The following is a 19,214-nucleotide window of genomic DNA, read 5'->3' on the forward strand; positions in this document are numbered from 1 at the left end:
ACTGAGAGTATTGACTCTGGGACACGGGGACGGGGATTAGGAGGGACGGGCTGTGCACTGAGAGTATTGACTCTGGGGGACGGGGACGGGGATTGGGAGGGACGGGCTGTGCACTGTGAGTATTGACTCTGGGACACTGGGACGGGGATTGGGAGAGACGGGCTGTGCACTGTGAGTATTGACTCTGGGACACGGGGACGGTGATTGGGAGGGACGGGCTGTGCACTGAGAGTATTGACTCTGGGACACGGGGACGGGGATTGGGAGGGACGGGCTGTGCACTGTGAGTATTGACTCTGGGACACGGGGACGGGGATTGGGAGGGACGGGCTGTGCACTGTGAGTATTGTCTCTGGGACACAGGGATTGGGATTGGGAGAGACGGGCTGTGCACTGTGAGTATTGACTCTGGGACACGGGGACGGGGATTGGGAGGGACGGGCTGTGCACTGTGGGTATTGACTCTGGGACACAGGGATTGGGATTGGGAGGGACGGGCTGTGCACTGTGAGTATTGACTCTGGGACACGGGGACGGGGATTGGGAGGGATGGGCTGTGCACTGTGAGTATTGACTCTGGGACACGGGGACGGGGATTGGGAAGAATGGGCTGTGCACTGTGAGTATTGACTCTGGGACACAGGGATTGGGATTGGGAGGGACGGGCTGTGCACTGTGAGTATTGTCTCTGGGACACGGGGATTGGGAGGGACGGGCTGTGCACTGAGAGTATTGACTCTGGGACACGGGGACGGGGATTGGGAGGGAAGGACTGTGCACTGTGAGTATTGTCTCTGGGACACAGGGATATTGGGATTGGGAGGGACGGGCTGTGCACTGTGAGTATTGTCTCTGGGACACGGGGACGGGGATTGGGAGGGACGGGGCTGTGCACTGTGAGTATTGACTCTGGGACACAGGGATTGGGATTGGGAGGGACGGGCTGTGCACTGTGAGTATTGTCACTGGGACACGGGGACGGGGATTGGGAGGGACGGGCTGTGCACTGAGAGTATTGACTCTGGGACACAGGGACGGGGATTGGGAGGGACGGGCTGTGCACCGTGAGTATTGTCTCTGGGACACAGGGACGGGGATTGGGAGGGACGGGCTGTGCACTGTGAGTATTGTCTCTGGGACACGGGGACGGGGATTGGGAGGGACGGGCTGTGCCCTGTGAGTATTGACTCTGGGACACGGGGACGGGGATTGGGAGGGACGGGGCAGTGCACTGAGAGTATTGACTCTGGGATACAGTGATTGGGATTGGGAGGGACGGGCTGTGCACTGTGAGTATTGTCTCTGGGACACGGGGACGGGGATTGGGAGGGACGGGCTGTGCCCTGTGAGTATTGACTCTGGGACACGGGGACGGGGATTGGGAGGGACGGGCTGTGCACTGAGAGTATTGACTCTGGGATACAGTGATTGGGATTGGGAGGGACGGGCTGTGCACTGTGAGTATTGTCTCTGGGACACGGGGACGGGGATTGGGAGGGACGGGCTGTGCCCTGTGAGTATTGACTCTGGGACACGGGGACGGGGATTGGGAGGGACGGGCTGTGCACTGTGAGTATTGACTCTGGGATACAGGGATTGGGATTGGGAGGGACGGGCTGTGCACTGTGAGTATTGACTCTGGGATACAGTGATTGGGATTGGGAGGGACGGGCTGTGCACTGAGTATTGTCTCTGGGATACAGGGACGGGGATTGGGAGGGACGGGGCTGTGCACTGAGAGTATTGACTCTGGGGGACGGGGATTGGGAGGGACGGGCTGTGCCCTGTGAGTATTGTCTCTGGGACACGGGGACGGGGATTGGGAGGGACGGGCTCTGCACTGTGAGTATTGACTCTGGGACACGGGGACGGGGATTGGGAGAGACGGGCTGTGCACTGTGAGTATTGACTCTGGGACACGGGGACGGGGATTGGGAGAGACGGGCTGTGCACTGTGAGTATTGACTCTGGGACACGGGGACGGGGATTGGGAGAGACGGGCTGTGCACTGTGAGTATTGACTCTGGGACACAGGGACGGGGATTGGGAGGGACGGGCTGTGTACTGTGAGTATTGTCTCTGGGACACGGGGACGGGGATTGGGAGGGACGGGCTGTGCACTGTGAGTATTGTCTCTGGGACACGGGGACGGGGATTGGGAGGGACGGGGCTGTGCACTGTGAGTATTGACTCTGGGACACAGGGATATTGGGATTGGGAGGGACGGGCTGTGCCCTGTGAGTATTGTCTCTGGGACACAGGGACGGGGATTGGGAGGGACGGGCTGTGCACTGTGAGTATTGTCTCTGGGACACGGGGACGGGGATTGGGAGGGACGGGCTGTGTACTGTGAGTATTGACTCTGGGACACACGGACGGGGATTGGGAGGGACGGGCTGTGCCCTGTGAGTATTGTCTCTGGGATACAGGGACGGGGATTGGGAAGAATGGGCTGTGCACTGTGAGTATTGACTCTGGGACACAGGGATTGGGATTGGGAGGGACGGGCTGTGCACTGAGAGTATTGACTCTGGGATACAGGGACGGGGATTGGGAGGGACGGGGCTGTGCACTGTGAGTATTGACTCTGGGACACGGGGACGGGGATTGGGAGGGACGGGGCTGTGCACTGAGAGTATTGACTCTGGGACACAGGGACGGGGATTGGGAGGGACGGGCTGTGCACTGTGAGTATTGACTCTGGGATACGGGGTCGGGGTTTGGGAGGGACGGGCTGTGCACTGAGAGTATTGACTCTGGGATACAGGGACGGGGATTGGGAGGGACGGGGCTGTGCACTGTGAGTATTGACTCTGGGACACAGGGATATTGGGATTGGGAGGGACGGGCTGTGCACTGTGAGTATTGACTCTGGGACACGGGGACGGGGATTGGGAGGGACGGGGCTGTGCACTGAGAGTATTGACTCTGGGATACAGGGACGGGGATTGGGAGAGACGGGCTGTGCACTGTGAGTATTGTCTCTGGGACACGGGGACGGGGATTGGGAGGGACGGGCTGTGCCCTGTGAGTATTGTCTCTGGGACACAGGGATATTGGGATTGGGAGGGACGGACTGTGCACTGTGAGTATTGTCTCTGGGACACAGGGATATTGGGATTGGGAGGGACGGGCTGTGCACTGTGAGTATTGTCTCTGGGACACAGGGATATTGGGATTGGGAGGGACGGGCTGTGCACTGTGAGTATTGTCTCTGGGACACGGAGACGGGGATTGGGAGGGACGGGCTGTGCACTGTGAGTATTGTCTCTGGGACACAGGGATATTGGGATTGGGAGGGACGGGCTGTGCACTGTGAGTATTGTCTCTGGGACACGGGGACGGGGATTGGGAGAGACGGGCTGTGCACTGAGAGTATTGACTCTGGGACACGGGGACGGGGATTGGGAGGGACGGGCTGTGCACTGTGAGTATTGACTCTGGGACACAGGGACGGGGATTGGGAGGGACGGGGCAGTGCACTGTGAGTATTGACTCTGGGATACAGGGACGGGGATTGGGAGGGACGGGGCTGTGCACTGTGAGTATTGACTCTGGGACACGGGGACGGGGATTGGGAGGGACGGGGCTGTGCACTGAGAGTATTGACTCTGGGACACGGGGACGGGGATTGGGAGGGACGGGCTGTGCACTGTGAGTATTGACTCTGGGACACGGGGATTGGGAGGGACGGGCTGTGCACTGAGAGTATTGACTCTGGGACACGGGGACGGGGATTGGGAGGGACGGACTGTGCACTGTGAGTATTGTCTCTGGGACACAGGGATATTGGGATTGGGAGGGACGGACTGTGCACTGTGAGTATTGTCTCTGGGACACAGGGATATTGGGATTGGGAGGGACGGGCTGTGCACTGTGAGTATTGTCTCTGGGACACAGGGATATTGGGATTGGGAGGGACGGGCTGTGCACTGTGAGTATTGTCTCTGGGACACAGGGATTGGGATTGGGAGGGACGGGCTGTGCACTGAGAGTATTGACTCTGGGACACAGGGACGGGGATTGGGAGGGACGGGCTGTGCCCTGTGAGTATTGTCTGTGGGACACAGGGATATTGGGATTGGGAGGGACGGGCTGTGCACTGTGAGTATTGTCTCTGGGACACGGAGACGGGGATTGGGAGGGACGGGCTGTGCACTGTGAGTATTGACTCTGGGATACAGGGACGGGGATTGGGAGGGACGGGCTGTGCACTGTGAGTATTGTCTCTGGGACACGGAGACGGGGATTGGGAGGGACGGGCTGTGCACTGTGAGTATTGTCTCTGGGACACGGAGACGGGGATTGGGAGGGACGGGCTGTGCACTGTGAGTATTGACTCTGGGATACAGGGACGGGGATTGGGAGGGACGGGCTGTGCACTGTGAGTATTGTCTCTGGGACACAGGGATATTGGGATTGGGAGGGACGGACTGTGCACTGTGAGTATTGTCTCTGGGACACAGGGATATTGGGATTGGGAGGGACGGGCTGTGCACTGTGAGTATTGTCTCTGGGACACGGGGACGGGGATTGGGAGGGACGGGCTGTGCCCTGTGAGTATTGTCTCTGGGACACAGGGATATTGGGATTGGGAGGGACGGACTGTGCACTGTGAGTATTGTCTCTGGGACACAGGGATATTGGGATTGGGAGGGACGGGCTGTGCACTGTGAGTATTGTCTCTGGGACACAGGGATATTGGGATTGGGAGGGACGGGCTGTGCACTGTGAGTATTGTCTCTGGGACACGGAGACGGGGATTGGGAGGGACGGGCTGTGCACTGTGAGTATTGTCTCTGGGACACAGGGATATTGGGATTGGGAGGGACGGGCTGTGCACTGTGAGTATTGTCTCTGGGACACGGGGACGGGGATTGGGAGAGACGGGCTGTGCCCTGTGAGTATTGACTCTGGGACACGGGGACGGGGATTGGGAGGGACGGGCTGTGCCCTCTGAGTATTGTCTCTGGGACACGGGGACGGGGATTGGGAGGGACGGGCTGTGCCCTGTGAGTATTGACTCTGGGACACAGGGACGGGGATTGGGAGGGACGGGCTGTGCCCTGTGAGTATTGACTCTGGGACACGGGGACGGGGATTGGGAGGGACGGGGCTGTGCACTGTGAGTATTGACTCTGGGACACAGGGACGGGGATTGGGAGGGACGGGGCAGTGCACTGTGAGTATTGACTCTGGGACACGGGGACGGGGATTGGGAGGGACGGGCTGTGCACTGTGAGTATTGACTCTGGGACACAGGGACGGGGATTGGGAGGGACGGGCTGTGCACTGTGAGTATTGACTCTGGGACACGGGGATGGGGGTTGGGAGGGACGGGCTGTGCACTGTGAGTATTGACTCTGGGACACGGGGACGGGGATTGGGAGGGACGGGCTGTGCACTGTGAGTATTGTCTCTGGGACACGGGGACGGGGATTGGGAGGGACGGGCTGTGCACTGAGAGTATTGACTCTGGGACACGGGGACGGGGATTGGGAGGGACGGGCTGTGCACTGAGAGTATTGACTCTGGGACACGGGGACAGGGATTGGGAGAGACGGGCTGTGCACTGTGAGTATTGTCTCTGGGACACGGGGACAGGGATTGGGAGGGACGGGCTGTGCCCTGTGAGTATTGTCTGGGACACGGGGACGGGGATTGGGAGGGACGGGCTGTGCACTGTGAGTATTGACTCTGGGACACGGGGACGGGGATTGGGAGGGACGGGGCTGTGCACTGAGAGTATTGACTCTGGGACACAGGGACGGGGATTGGGAGGGACGGGCTGTGCACTGTGAGTATTGACTCTGGGACACGGGGACGGGGATTGGGAGGGACGGGCTGTGCACTGTGAGTATTGACTCTGGGACACGGGGACGGGGATTGGGAGGGACGGGGCTGTGCACTGAGAGTATTGTCACTGGGACACGGGGACGGGGATTGGGAGGGACGGGCTGTGCACTGAGAGTATTGACTCTGGGGGACGGGGATTGGGAGGGACGGGCTGTGCACTGTGAGTATTGTCTCTGGGACACGGGGACGGGGATTGGGAGGGACGGGGCTGTGCACTGTGAGTATTGTCTCTGGGACACGGGGACGGGGATTGGGAGGGACGGGGCTGTGCACTGTGAGTATTGACTCTGGGACACAGGGACGGGGATTGGGAGGGACGGGCTGTGCACTGTGAGTATTGTCTCTGGGACACGGGGACGGGGATTGGGAGGGACGGGGCTGTGCACTGTGAGTATTGACTCTGGGACACGGGGACGGGGATTGGGAGAGACGGGCTGTGCACTGAGAGTATTGTCTCTGGGACACGGGGACGGGGATTGGGAGAGACGGGCTGTGCCCTGTGAGTATTGACTCTGGGACACGGGGACGGGGATTGGGAGGGACGGGCTGTGCACTGTGAGTATTGTCTCTGGGACATGGGGACGGGGATTGGGAGGGACGGGCTGTGCACTGTGAGTATTGTCTCTGGGACATGGGGACGGGGATTGGGAGAGACGGGCTGTGCACCGTGAGTATTGACTCTGGGACACAGGGACGGGGATTGGGAGGGACGGGCTGTGCACTGTGAGTATTGACTCTGGGACACAGGGACGGGGATTGGGAGGGACGGGGCAGTGCACTGTGAGTATTGACTCTGGGACACGGGGACGGGGATTGGGAGGGACGGGCTGTGCACTGTGAGTATTGTCTCTGGGACACGGGGACGGGGATTGGGAGGGACGGGCTGTGCACTGTGAGTATTGACTCTGGGACACAGGGACGGGGATTGGGAGGGACGGGGCAGTGCACTGAGAGTATTGTCTCTGGGACACAGGGACGGGGATTGGGAGGGACGGGCTGTGCACTGAGAGTATTGTCTCTGGGACACAGGGACGGGGATTGGGAGGGACGGGCTGTGCACTGAGAGTATTGACTCTGGGACACGGGGACGGGGATTGGGAGGGACGGGCTGTGCCCTGTGAGTATTGACTCTGGGACACGGGGACGGGGATTGGGAGGGACGGGCTGTGCACTGTGAGTATTGTCTCTGGGACACGGGGACGGGGATTGGGAGGGACGGGCTGTGCACTGTGAGTATTGACTCTGGGACACGGGGACGGGGATTGGGAGGGACGGGCTGTGCACTGTGAGTATTGTCTCTGGGACACGGGGACGGGGATTGGGAGGGACGGGCTGTGCACTGTGAGTATTGTCTCTGGGACACGGGGACGGGGATTGGGAGGGACGGGCTGTGCACTGTGAGTATTGTCACTGGGACGGGGATTGGGAGGGACGGGCTGTGCACTGTGAGTATTGACTCTGGGACACGGGGACGGTGATTGGGAGGGACGGGCTGTGCACTGAGAGTATTGACTCTGGGACACGGGGACGGGGATTGGGAGAGACGGGCTGTGCTCTGTGAGTATTGACTCTGGGACACGGGGACGGGGATTGGGAGAGACGGGCTGTGCACTGTGAGTATTGACTCTGGGATACAGTGATTGGGATTGGGAGGGACTGGCTGTGCACTGTGAGTATTGACTCTGGGATACAGTGATTGGGATTGGGAGGGACTGGCTGTGCACTGAGAGTATTGTCTCTGGGACACAGGGACGGGGATTGGGAGGGACGGGCTGTGCACTGAGAGTATTGTCTCTGGGACACAGGGACGGGGATTGGGAGGGACGGGCTGTGCACTGAGAGTATTGTCTCTGGGACACAGGGACGGGGATTGGGAGGGACGGGCTGTGCACTGAGAGTATTGTCTCTGGGACACAGGGACGGGGATTGGGAGGGACGGGCTGTGCACTGAGAGTATTGACTCTGGGACACGGGGACGGGGATTGGGAGGGACGGGCTGTGCCCTGTGAGTATTGACTCTGGGACACGGGGACGGGGATTGGGAGGGACGGGCTGTGCACTGTGAGTATTGTCTCTGGGACACGGGGACGGGGATTGGGAGGGACGGGCTGTGCACTGTGAGTATTGACTCTGGGACACGGGGACGGGGATTGGGAGGGACGGGCTGTGCCCTGTGAGTATTGACTCTGGGACACTGGGACGGGGATTGGGAGGGACGGGCTGTGCCCTGTGAGTATTGACTCTGGGACACGGGGACGGGGATTGGGAGGGACGGGCTGTGCACTGTGAGTATTGACTCTGGGACACGGGGACGGGGATTGGGAGGGACGGGCTGTGCACTGTGAGTATTGTCTCTGGGACACGGGGACGGGGATTGGGAGGGACGGGCTGTGCACTGTGAGTATTGTCTCTGGGACACGGGGACGGGGATTGGGAGGGACGGGCTGTGCACTGTGAGTATTGTCACTGGGACACGGGGACGGGGATTGGGAGGGACGGGCTGTGCACTGAGAGTATTGACTCTGGGGGACGGGGATTGGGAGGGACGGGCTGTGCACTGTGAGTATTGTCTCTGGGACACGGGGACGGGGATTGGGAGGGACGGGGCTGTGCACTGTGAGTATTGACTCTGGGACACAGGGACGGGGATTGGGAGGGACGGGGCTGTGCACTGTGAGTATTGACTCTGGGACACGGGGACGGGGATTGGGAGGGACGGGCTGTGCACTGAGAGTATTGTCTCTGGGACACGGGGACGGTGATTGGGAGGGACGGGCTGTGCACTGAGAGTATTGACTCTGGGATACGGGGTCGGGGTTTGGGAGGGACGGGCTGTGCACTGTGAGTATTGACTCTGGGACACGGGGACGGGGATTGGGAGGGACGGGCTGTGCACTGTGAGTATTGTCTCTGGGACACGGGGACGGTGATTGGGAGGGACGGGCTGTGCACTGAGAGTATTGACTCTGGGATACGGGGTCGGGGTTTGGGAGGGACGGGCTGTGCACTGTGAGTATTGACTCTGGGACACGGGGACGGGGATTGGGAGGGACGGGCTGTGCCCTGTGAGTATTGTCTCTGGGACACAGGGACGGGGATTGGGAGGGACGGGGCTGTGCACTGTGAGTATTGTCTCTGGGACACGGGGACGGGGATTGGGAGGGACGGGCTGTGCACTGTGAGTATTGACTCTGGGACACGGGGACGGGGATTGGGAGGGACGGGCTGTGCCCTGTGAGTATTGTCTCTGGGACACGGGGACGGGGATTGGGAGGGACGGGGCTGTGCACTGTGGGTATTGACTCTGGGACACGGGGACGGGGATTGGGAGGGACGGGCTGTGCACTGTGAGTATTGACTCTGGGACACGGGGACGGGGATTGGGAGAGACGGGCTGTGCACTGTGAGTATTGTCTCTGGGACACGGGGACGTGGATTGGGAGAGACGGGCTGTGCCCTGTGAGTATTGACTCTGGGACACGGGGACGGGGATTGGGAGGGACGGGCTGTGCACTGTGAGTATTGTCTCTGGGACACGGGGATTGGGAGAGACGGGCTGTGCCCTGTGAGTATTGTCTCTGGGACATGGGGACGGGGATTGGGAGGGACGGGCTGTGCACTGTGAGTATTGTCTCTGGGACATGGGGACGGGGATTGGGAGAGACGGGCTGTGCACCGTGAGTATTGACTCTGGGACACAGGGACGGGGATTGGGAGGGACGGGCTGTGCACTGTGAGTATTGACTCTGGGACACAGGGACGGGGATTGGGAGGGACGGGGCAGTGCACTGTGAGTATTGACTCTGGGACACGGGGACGGGGATTGGGAGGGACGGGCTGTGCACTGTGAGTATTGTCTCTGGGACACGGGGACGGGGATTGGGTGGGACGGGCTGTGCACTGTGAGTATTGACTCTGGGACACAGGGACGGGGATTGGGAGGGACGGGGCAGTGCACTGAGAGTATTGTCTCTGGGACACAGGGACGGGGATTGGGAGGGACGGGCTGTGCACTGAGAGTATTGTCTCTGGGACACAGGGACGGGGATTGGGAGGGACGGGCTGTGCACTGAGAGTATTGACTCTGGGACACGGGGACGGGGATTGGGAGGGACGGGCTGTGCCCTGTGAGTATTGACTCTGGGACACGGGGACGGGGATTGGGAGGGACGGGCTGTGCACTGTGAGTATTGTCTCTGGGACACGGGGACGGGGATTGGGAGGGACGGGCTGTGCACTGTGAGTATTGACTCTGGGACACGGGGACGGGGATTGGGAGGGACGGGCTGTGCCCTGTGAGTATTGACTCTGGGACACGGGGACGGGGATTGGGAGGGACGGGCTGTGCACTGTGAGTATTGACTCTGGGACACGGGGACGGGGATTGGGAGAGACGGGCTGTGCACTGTGAGTATTGACTCTGGGACACGGGGACGGGGATTGGGAGAGACGGGCTGTGCACTGTGAGTATTGACTCTGGGACACGGGGACGGTGATTGGGAGGGACGGGCTGTGCACTGAGAGTATTGACTCTGGGACACGGGGACGGGGATTGGGAGAGACGGGCTGTGCTCTGTGAGTATTGACTCTGGGACACGGGGACGGGGATTGGGAGAGACGGGCTGTGCACTGTGAGTATTGACTCTGGGATACAGTGATTGGGATTGGGAGGGACTGGCTGTGCACTGTGAGTATTGACTCTGGGATACAGTGATTGGGATTGGGAGGGACTGGCTGTGCACTGAGAGTATTGTCTCTGGGACACAGGGACGGGGATTGGGAGGGACGGGCTGTGCACTGTGAGTATTGTCTCTGGGACACAGGGATTGGGATTGGGAGGGACGGGCTGTGCACTGTGAGTATTGACTCTGGGACACAGGGACGGGGATTGGGAGGGATGGGCTGTGCACTGTGAGTATTGACTCTGGGACACGGGGACGGGGATTGGGAGGGACGGGCTGTGCACTGAGAGTATTGACTCTGGGACACGGGGACGGGGATTGGGAGGGACGGGCTGTGCACTGTGAGTATTGTCTCTGGGACACGGGGACGGGGATTGGGAGGGACGGGGCTGTGCACTGAGAGTATTGACTCTGGGATACAGGGACGGGGATTGGGAGGGACGGGCTGTGCACTGTGAGTATTGACTCTGGGATACGGGGTCGGGGTTTGGGAGGGACGGGCTGTGCACTGAGAGTATTGACTCTGGGATACGGGGACGGGGATTGGGAGGGACGGGCTGTGCACTGTGAGTATTGACTCTGGGATACGGGGACGGGGATTGGGAGGGACGGGCTGTGCACTGTGAGTATTGACTCTGGGACACGGGGATTGGGAGGGACGTGCTGTGCACAGTGAGTATTGACTCGGGGATACAGGGATGGGTTAGCAGATCAGTTTCAGCGGATGATGACGGTTGTTGTTTCCCGTTCCCAGGTATTGTTCCAGAGGAGTGGGGAACGTTTCTGCAGTGCAAGGACAAGGTAACCACTCTCACCTCCACTCTGTCCAGCCCCCCCGGGGCAAGGACCCTCCTCCACTCTCACCTCCACTCTGTCCAGCCCCCCCGGGGCAAGGACCCTCCTCCACTCTCACCTCCACTCTGTCCAGCCCCCCCCGGGGCAAGGACCCTCCTCCACTCTCACCTCCACTCTGTCCAGCCCCCCCGGGGCAAGGACCCTCCTCCACTCTCACCTCCACTCTGTCCAGCCCCCTGAGGCAAGGGCCCTCCTCCACTCTCACCTCCACTCTGTCCAGCCCCCCCGGGGCAAGGACCCTCCTCCACTCTCACCTCCACTCTGTCCAGCCCCCCCGGGGCAAGGACCCTCCTCCACTCTCACCTCCACTCTGTCCAGCCCCCCCGGGGCAAGGACCCTCCTCCACTCTCACCTCCACTCTGTCCAGCCCCCCCGGGGCAAGGACCCTCCTCCACTCTCACCTCCACTCTGTCCAGCCCCCCCCGGGGCAAGGACCCTCCTCCACTCTCACCTCCACTCTGTCCAGCCCCCCCGGGGCAAGGACCCTCCTCCACTCTCACCTCCACTCTGTCCAGCCCCCCCCCGGGGCAAGGACCCTCCTCCACTCTCACCTCCACTCTGTCCAGCCCCCCCCCGGGGCAAGGACCCTCCTCCACTCTCACCTCCACTCTGTCCAGCCCCCCCGGGGCAAGGGCCCTCCTCCACTCTCAGCTCCACTCTGTCCAGCCCCCCCGGGGCAAGGACCCTCCTCCACTCTCACCTCCACTCTGTCCAGCCCCCTGAGGCAAGGGCCCTCCTCCACTCTCACCTCCACTCTGTCCAGCCCCCCCGGGGCAAGGACCCTCCTCCACTCTCACCTCCACTCTGTCCAGCCCCCCCGGGGCAAGGACCCTCCTCCACTCTCACCTCCACTCTGTCCAGCCCCCCCGGGGTAAGGACCGCCCGTCTCCTTGCTCTTACCTTCCCTGTCGCTCCTCCACTCTCATTGCCCCACCACCCTGGAACAGGCAAGGCCTGGGAGCTGCGACCGACGCAAGCTGTGAGGGATGGAGGTGTTGTCGGATTGGGTGCGTGTTCAATGGTTATGTGAGCGACTGGGATTGGAAATGGGGCTGGCCTGAGGCTGCGGGCTGGTGGTTGGGGGCGTTGGTTCCCCTGTGAACGCGAGGGTGTATGGGTGCTGGCCTCCGTCAGTGTGTGTGTGTTAATGACACTTGTTAACGTGTTTCCACAGATTTTCACTGATTTTGATGAGATTCGCCAGGAGATTGAGAGTGAGACAGAGCGGACAAGTGGTAATAACAAGGTAGCGTTAGTAACGTGTGGAGCCTCTGTCCCGAATGTCAGTGACCTTTCCCCTGCTGAGTGTAGACACTGCAGCATCTCCCACACAGCAGCCATGTGAAGAAACTCTTCCTGTGCATTCAGGCCTGTCCGCCCGGCCAACAGGGAGCAAGTCTCGCGACCAAGGTTCACCGATTCCCCAGTCGGGCCCATTCCGTACCCAGTGTCCTGCTCCGGACAGGAACCCGCACAGGCCTCAATATTCCCAAAACTACCCCCGTGTAATTGACCGGCAGTGATCAAGCATACAATGTGGCAAAGATCAGTGGGAGACTGGAGGACGGGGAAATCTTTAGGGGACAACAGAAAGCTACTAAAAAAGCTATAAAGAAGAGTAAGATAGATTATGAGAGTAAACTTGCTCCGAATATAAAAACAGATAGTAAAAGTTTCTACAAATATATAAAACAAAAAAGAGTGGCTAAGGTAAATATTGGTCCTTTAGAGGATGAGAAGGGAGATTTAATAATGGGAGATGAGGAAATGGCTGAGGAACTGAACAGGTTTTTTGGGTCAGTCTTCACAGTGGAAGACACAAATAACATGCCAGTGACTGATGGAAATGAGGCTATGACAGGTGAGGACCTTGAGAGGATTGTTATCACTAAGGAGGTAGTGATGGGCAAGCTAATGGGGCTAAAGGTAGACAAGTCTCCTGGACCTGATGGAATGCATCCCAGAGTGCTAAAAGAGATGGCTAGGGAAATTGCGAATGCACTAGTGATAATTTACCAAAATTCACTAGACTCTGGGGTGGTCCCAGAGGATTGGAAATTAGCAAACGTGACACCACTGTTTAAAAAAGGAGGTAGGCAGAAAGCGGGTAATTATAGGCCATTGAGCTTAACTTCGGTAGTAGGGAAGATGCTGGAATCTATCATCAAGGAAGAAATAGCGAGGCATCTGGATGGAAATTGTCTCATTGGGCAGACGCAGCATGGGTTCATAAAGGGCAGGTCGTGCCTAACGAATTTAGTGGAATTTTTTGAGGACATTAACAGTGCGGTAGATAACGGGGAGCCAATGGATGTGGTATATCTGGATTTCCAGAAAGCTTTTGACAAGGTGCCACACAAAAGGTTGCTGCATAAGATAAAGATGCATGGCATGAAGGGGAAAGTAGTAGCATGGATAGAGGATTGGTTAATTAATAGAAAGCAAAGAGTGGGGATTAATGGGTGTTTCTCTGGTTGGCAATCAGTAGCTAGTGGTGTCCCTCAGGGATCTGTGTTGGACCCACAACTGTTCACAATTTACATAGATGATTTGGAGTTGGGGACCAAGGGCAATGTGTCCAAGTTTGCAGACGACACTAAGATAAGTGGTAAAGCAAAAAGTGCAGAGGATACTGGAAGTCTGCAGAAGGATTTGGATAGGCTAAGTGAATGGGCTAGGGTCTGGCAGATGGAATACAAATGTTGACAAATGTGAGGTTATCCGTTTTGGTAAGAATAACGGCAAAAGGGATTATTATTTAAATGATAAAATATTAAAACATGCTGCTGTGCAGAGTGACCTGGGTGCGCTCGTGCATGAGTCGCAAAAAGTTGGTTTACAGGTGCAACAGGTGATTCAAAAGGCAAATGGAGTTTTGTCCTTCATTGCTAGAGGGATGGAGTTTAAGACTAGGGAGGTTATGCTGCAATTGTATAAGGTGTTAGTGAGGCCACACCTGGAGTATTGTGTTCAGTTTTGGTCTCCATACCCGAGAAAGGACGTACTGGCGCTGGAGGGTGTGCAGAGGAGATTCACAAGGTTAATCCCAGAGTTGAAGGGGTTGGATTACGAGGAGAGGTTGAGTAGACTGGGACTGTACTCGTTGGAATTTAGAAGGATGCGGGGGGAACTTATAGAAACATATAAAATTATGAAGGGAATAGATAGGATAGATGCGGGCAGGTTGTTTCCACTGGCGGGTGAAAGCAGAACTAGGGGGCATAGCCTCAAAATAAGGGGAAGTAGATTTAGGACTGAGTTTAGGAGGAACTTCTTCACCCAAAGGGTTGTGAATCTATGGAATTCCTTGCCCAGTGAAGCAGTAGAGGCTCCTTCATTAAATGTTTTTAAGATAAAGATAGATAGTTTTTTGAAGAATAAAGGGATTAAGGGTTATGGTGTTCAGGCCGGAAAGTGGAGCTGAGTCCACAAAAAAATCAGCCATGATCTCATTAAATGGCGCAGGCTCGAGGGGCCAGTTGGCCTACTCCTGCTCCTAGTTCTTATGCTCTCCCTGAGTAACTGACCGGCAGTGATCAACTCTCAATTATTTGGATAATTGGAGCGCATTCTGGGGAAGGTGGGACCTGTACAAGCAGGACGGGTTGCATCTGAACCAGAGGGGCACCAATATCCTGGGAGGGAGGTTTTCTAGTACTCTTCGGGAGGGTTTAAGCTAATTTTGCAGGGGAATGGGAACCGGATTTGTAGTCCAGCAACTAAGGTAGCCGATATTCAGGACGCCAAAGCATGTAATGAGGCAGTGGGGAAGGGAACACTGACAAAGGAGAGTACTTGCAGGCACGGAGATGGGTTGAAGTGTGTATACTTCAACGCAAGAAGCATCAGGAATAAGGTGGGTGAACTTAAGGCATGGATCGGTACTTGGGACGACGATGTGGTGGCAAGAGGGGGTGATTGAGAAGAGTTACAGGGAGGTAACCACACGCAAGGTACAGGACAAGAATAGCTGGGTTACAGTCGGGGAAAAAAACAAACAGGCAGACAGTGCAGGGATCCCTCGTGGCCGTTCCCCTTCAAAACAAGTATACCGTTTTGGATGCTGTTGGGGGGGATGACCTACCGGGGGAAGGCCCTAGCGGCCAGGTCTCTGGCACTGAGTCTGGCTCTGGGGCTCAGAAGGGAAGGGGGGAGAATAGAAAAGCAATAGTTGTAGGAGATTCAATGGTTAGGGGAATAGATAGGAGATTCTGTGGTCGCGAGCGAGACTCCCGGAAGGTATGTTGCCTCCCGGGTGCCAGGGCCAGGGATGTCTCGGATCGTGTCTTCATGATCCTTAAGGGGGAGGGGGAGCAGCCAGAAGTCGTGGTGAACATTGGTACCAACGACATAGGTAGGAAAAGGGGTGTGGAGGTAATAAACAAGTTTAGGGAGTTAGGCTGGAAGTTGAAAGCCAGGACAGACAGAGTTGTCATCTCTGGTTTGTTGCCGGTGCCACGTGATAGCGAGGCTAGGAATAGGGAGAGAGTGCAGCTGAACACGTGGCTGCAGGAATGGTGTAGGAGGGAGGGCTTCAGGTATTTGGATAATTGGAGCGCATTCTGGGGAAGGTGGGACCTGTACAAGCAGGACGGGTTGCATCTGAACCAGAGGGGCACCAATATCCTGGGAGGGAGGTTTTCTAGTACTCTTCGGGAGGGTTTAAACTAATTTGGCAGGGGAATGGGAACCGGATTTGTAGTCCAGCAACTAAGGTAGCCTATATTCAGGACGCCAAAGCTTGTAATGAGGCAGTGGGGAAGGGAACACTGACAAAGGAGAGTATTTGCAGGCACGGAGATGGGTTGAAGTGTGTATACTTCAACGCAAGAAGCATCAGGAATAAGGTGGGTGAACTTAAGGCATGGATCGGTACTTGGGACTACGATGTGGTGGCCATCACGGAAACTTGGATAGAAGAGGGGCAGAAATGGTTGTTGGAGGTCCCTGCTTATAGATGTTTCAATAAGATTAGGGAGGGTGGTAAAAGAGGTGGGGGGGGGGGGGGGCGGTGGCATTGTTAATTACAGTTAGTATAACAGCTGCAGAAAGGTAGTTCGAGGAGGATCTGCCTACTGAGGTAGTATGGGTTGAAGTCAGAAATAGGAAAGGAGCAGCCACCTTGTTAGGAGTTTTCTATAGGCCCCCCAATAGTAGCAGAGATGTGGAGGAACAGATTGGGAAACAGATTTTGGAAAGCTGCAGAAGTCTCAGGGTAGTAGTCATGGGTGACTTTAACTTCCCAAACATTGAGTGGAAACTCTTTAGATCAAATAGTTTGGATGGGGTGGTGTTTGTGCAGTGTGTCCAGGAAGCTTTTCTAACACAGTATGTAGATTGTCCGACCAGAGGAGGGGCAATATTGGATTCAGTACTTGGTAATGAACCAGGGCAAGTGATAGATTTGTTAGTGGGGGAGCATTTTGGAGATAGTGACCACAATTCTGTGACTTTCACTTTAGTAATGGAGAGGGATAGGTGCGTGCAACAGGGCAAGGTTTACAATTGGGGGAAGGGTAAATACGATGTTGTCAGACAAGAATTGAAGTGCATAAGTTGGGAACATAGGCTGTCAGGGAAGGACACAAGTGAAATGTGGAACTTGTTCAAGGAACAGGTACTACATGTCCTTGATATGTATGTCCCTGTCAGGCAGGGAAGAGATGGTCGAGTGAGGGAACCATGGTTGACAAGAGAGGTTGAATGTCTTGTTAAGAGGAAAAAGGAGACTTATGTAAGGCTGAGGAAACGAGGTTCAGACAGGGCATTGGAGGGATACAAGATAGCCAGGAGGGAACTGAAGAAAGGGATTAGGAGAGCTAAGAGAGGGCATGAACAATCTTTGGCGGGTAGGATCAAGGAAAACCCTAAGGCCTTTTACACATATGTGAGAAATATGAGAATGACTAGAGTGAGGGTAGGTCCGATCAAGGACAGTAGCGGGAGATTGTGTATTGAGTCTGAAGAGATAGGAGAGGTCTTGAACGAGTACTTTTCTTCTGTATTTACAATTGAGAGGGGCGATATTGTTGGAGAGGACAGTGTGAAACAGACTGGTAAGCTCGAGGAAATACTTGTTAGGAAGGAAGATGTGTTGGGCATTTTGAAAAACTTGAGGATAGACAAGTCCCCCGGGCCTGACGGGATATATCCAAGGATTCTATGGGAAGCAAGAGATGAAATTGCAGAGCCGTTGGCAATGATCTTTTCGTCCTCGCTGTCAACAGGGGTGGTACCAGGGGATTGGAGAGTGGCGAATGTCGTGCCCCTGTTCAAAAAAGGGACTAGGGATAACCCTGGGAATTACAGGCCAGTTAGTCTTACTTCGGTGGTAGGCAAAGTAATGGAAAGGGTACTGAAGGATAGGATTTCTGAGCATCTGGAAATACACTGCTTGATTAGGGATAGTCAGCACGGATTTGTGAGGGGTAGGTCTTGCCTTACAAATCTTATTGAATTCTTTGAGGAGGTGACCAAGCATGTGGATGAAGGTAAAGCAGTGGATGTAGTGTACATGGATTTTAGTAAGGCATTTGATAAGGTTCCCCATGGTAGGCTTCTGCAGAAAGTAAGGAGGCATGGGATAGTGGGAAATTTGGCCAGTTGGATAACAAACTGGCTAACCGATAGAAGTCAGAGAGTGGTGGTGGATGGCAAATATTCAGCCTGGATCCCAGTTACCAGTGGCGTACCGCAGGGATCAGTTCTGGGTCCTCTCCTGTTTGTGTTTTTGATTAATGACTTGGATGAGGGAGTTGAAGGATGGGTCAGTAAATTTGCAGACGATACGAAGATTGGTGGAGTTGTGGATAGTAAGGAGGGCTGTTGTCGGCTGCAAAGAGACATAGATAGGATGCAGAGCTGGGCTGAGAAGTGGCAGATGGAGTTTAACCCTGAAAAGTGTGAGGTTGTCCATTTTGGAAGGACAAATATGAATGCGGAATGCAGGGTTAACGGTAGAGTTCTTGGCAATGTGGAGGAGCAGAGAGATCTTGGGGTCTACGTTCATACATCTTTGAAAGTTGCCACTCAAGTGGATCGAGCTGTGAAGAAGGCCTATGGTGTGCTCGCGTTCATTAACAGAGGGATTGAATTTAAGAGCCGTGAGGTGATGATGCAGCTGTACAAAACTTTGGTAAGGCCACATTTGGAGTACTGTGTACAGTTCTGGTCGCCTCATTATAGGAAGGATGTGGAAGCTTTGGAAAAGGTGCAAAGAAGATTTACCAGGATGTTGCCTGGAATGGAGAGTAGGTCTTGCGAGGAAATGTTGAGGGTGCTAGGCCTTTTCTCATTAGAGCGGAGAAGGATGAGGGGCGACTTGATAGAGGTTTATAAGATGATCAGGGGAATAGATAGAGTAGACAGTCAGAGACTTTCCCCGGGTGGAACAAACCATTACAAGGAGACATAAATTTAAGGTGAAAGGTGGAAGATATAGGGGGGATGTCAGAGGTAGGTTCTTTACCCAGAGAGTAGTGGGGGCATGGAATGCACTGCCTGTGGAAGTAGTTGAGTCGGAAACATTAGGGACCTTCAAGCGGCTATTGGATAGGTACATGGATTATGGTAAAATGATATAGTGTAGATTTATTTGTTCTTAAGGGCAGCACGGTAGCATTGTGGATAGCACAATTGCTTCACAGCTCCAGGGTCCCAGGTTCGATTCCGGCTTGGGTCACTGTCTGTGCGGAGTCTGCACATCCTCCCCGTGTCTGCGTGGGTTTCCTCCAGGTGCTCCGGTTTCCTCCCACAGTCCAAAGATGTGCAGGGTAGGTGGATTGGCCGTGATAAATTGCCCTTAGTGTCCAAAACTGCCCT

The 19,214-nt window shown here is 56.2% G+C and overlaps 2 protein-coding genes across 2 annotated transcripts in view; one reads left to right on the plus strand and one right to left on the minus strand.

The window, feature by feature from the left end:
- Positions 1 to 19,214, minus strand: part of LOC140399406 (rho guanine nucleotide exchange factor 3-like) — a 930,630-nt gene that overhangs the window by 381,786 nt on the left and 529,630 nt on the right. The gene's annotated exons all lie outside the window — the stretch shown is intronic.
- LOC140399382 (dynamin-1-like protein) overlaps positions 1 to 19,214 on the plus strand; it is a 223,379-nt gene that overhangs the window by 79,827 nt on the left and 124,338 nt on the right. The window contains 2 exon segments of the mRNA XM_072488968.1: positions 11,293 to 11,339; positions 12,568 to 12,639. Coding sequence (XP_072345069.1) covers positions 11,293 to 11,339; positions 12,568 to 12,639 — 119 coding nt within the window.

The sequence above is a fragment of the Scyliorhinus torazame genome, chromosome 22 (genome assembly GCF_047496885.1).
Source record: "Scyliorhinus torazame isolate Kashiwa2021f chromosome 22, sScyTor2.1, whole genome shotgun sequence".
Classification (NCBI taxonomy): Eukaryota; Metazoa; Chordata; class Chondrichthyes; order Carcharhiniformes; family Scyliorhinidae; genus Scyliorhinus; species Scyliorhinus torazame.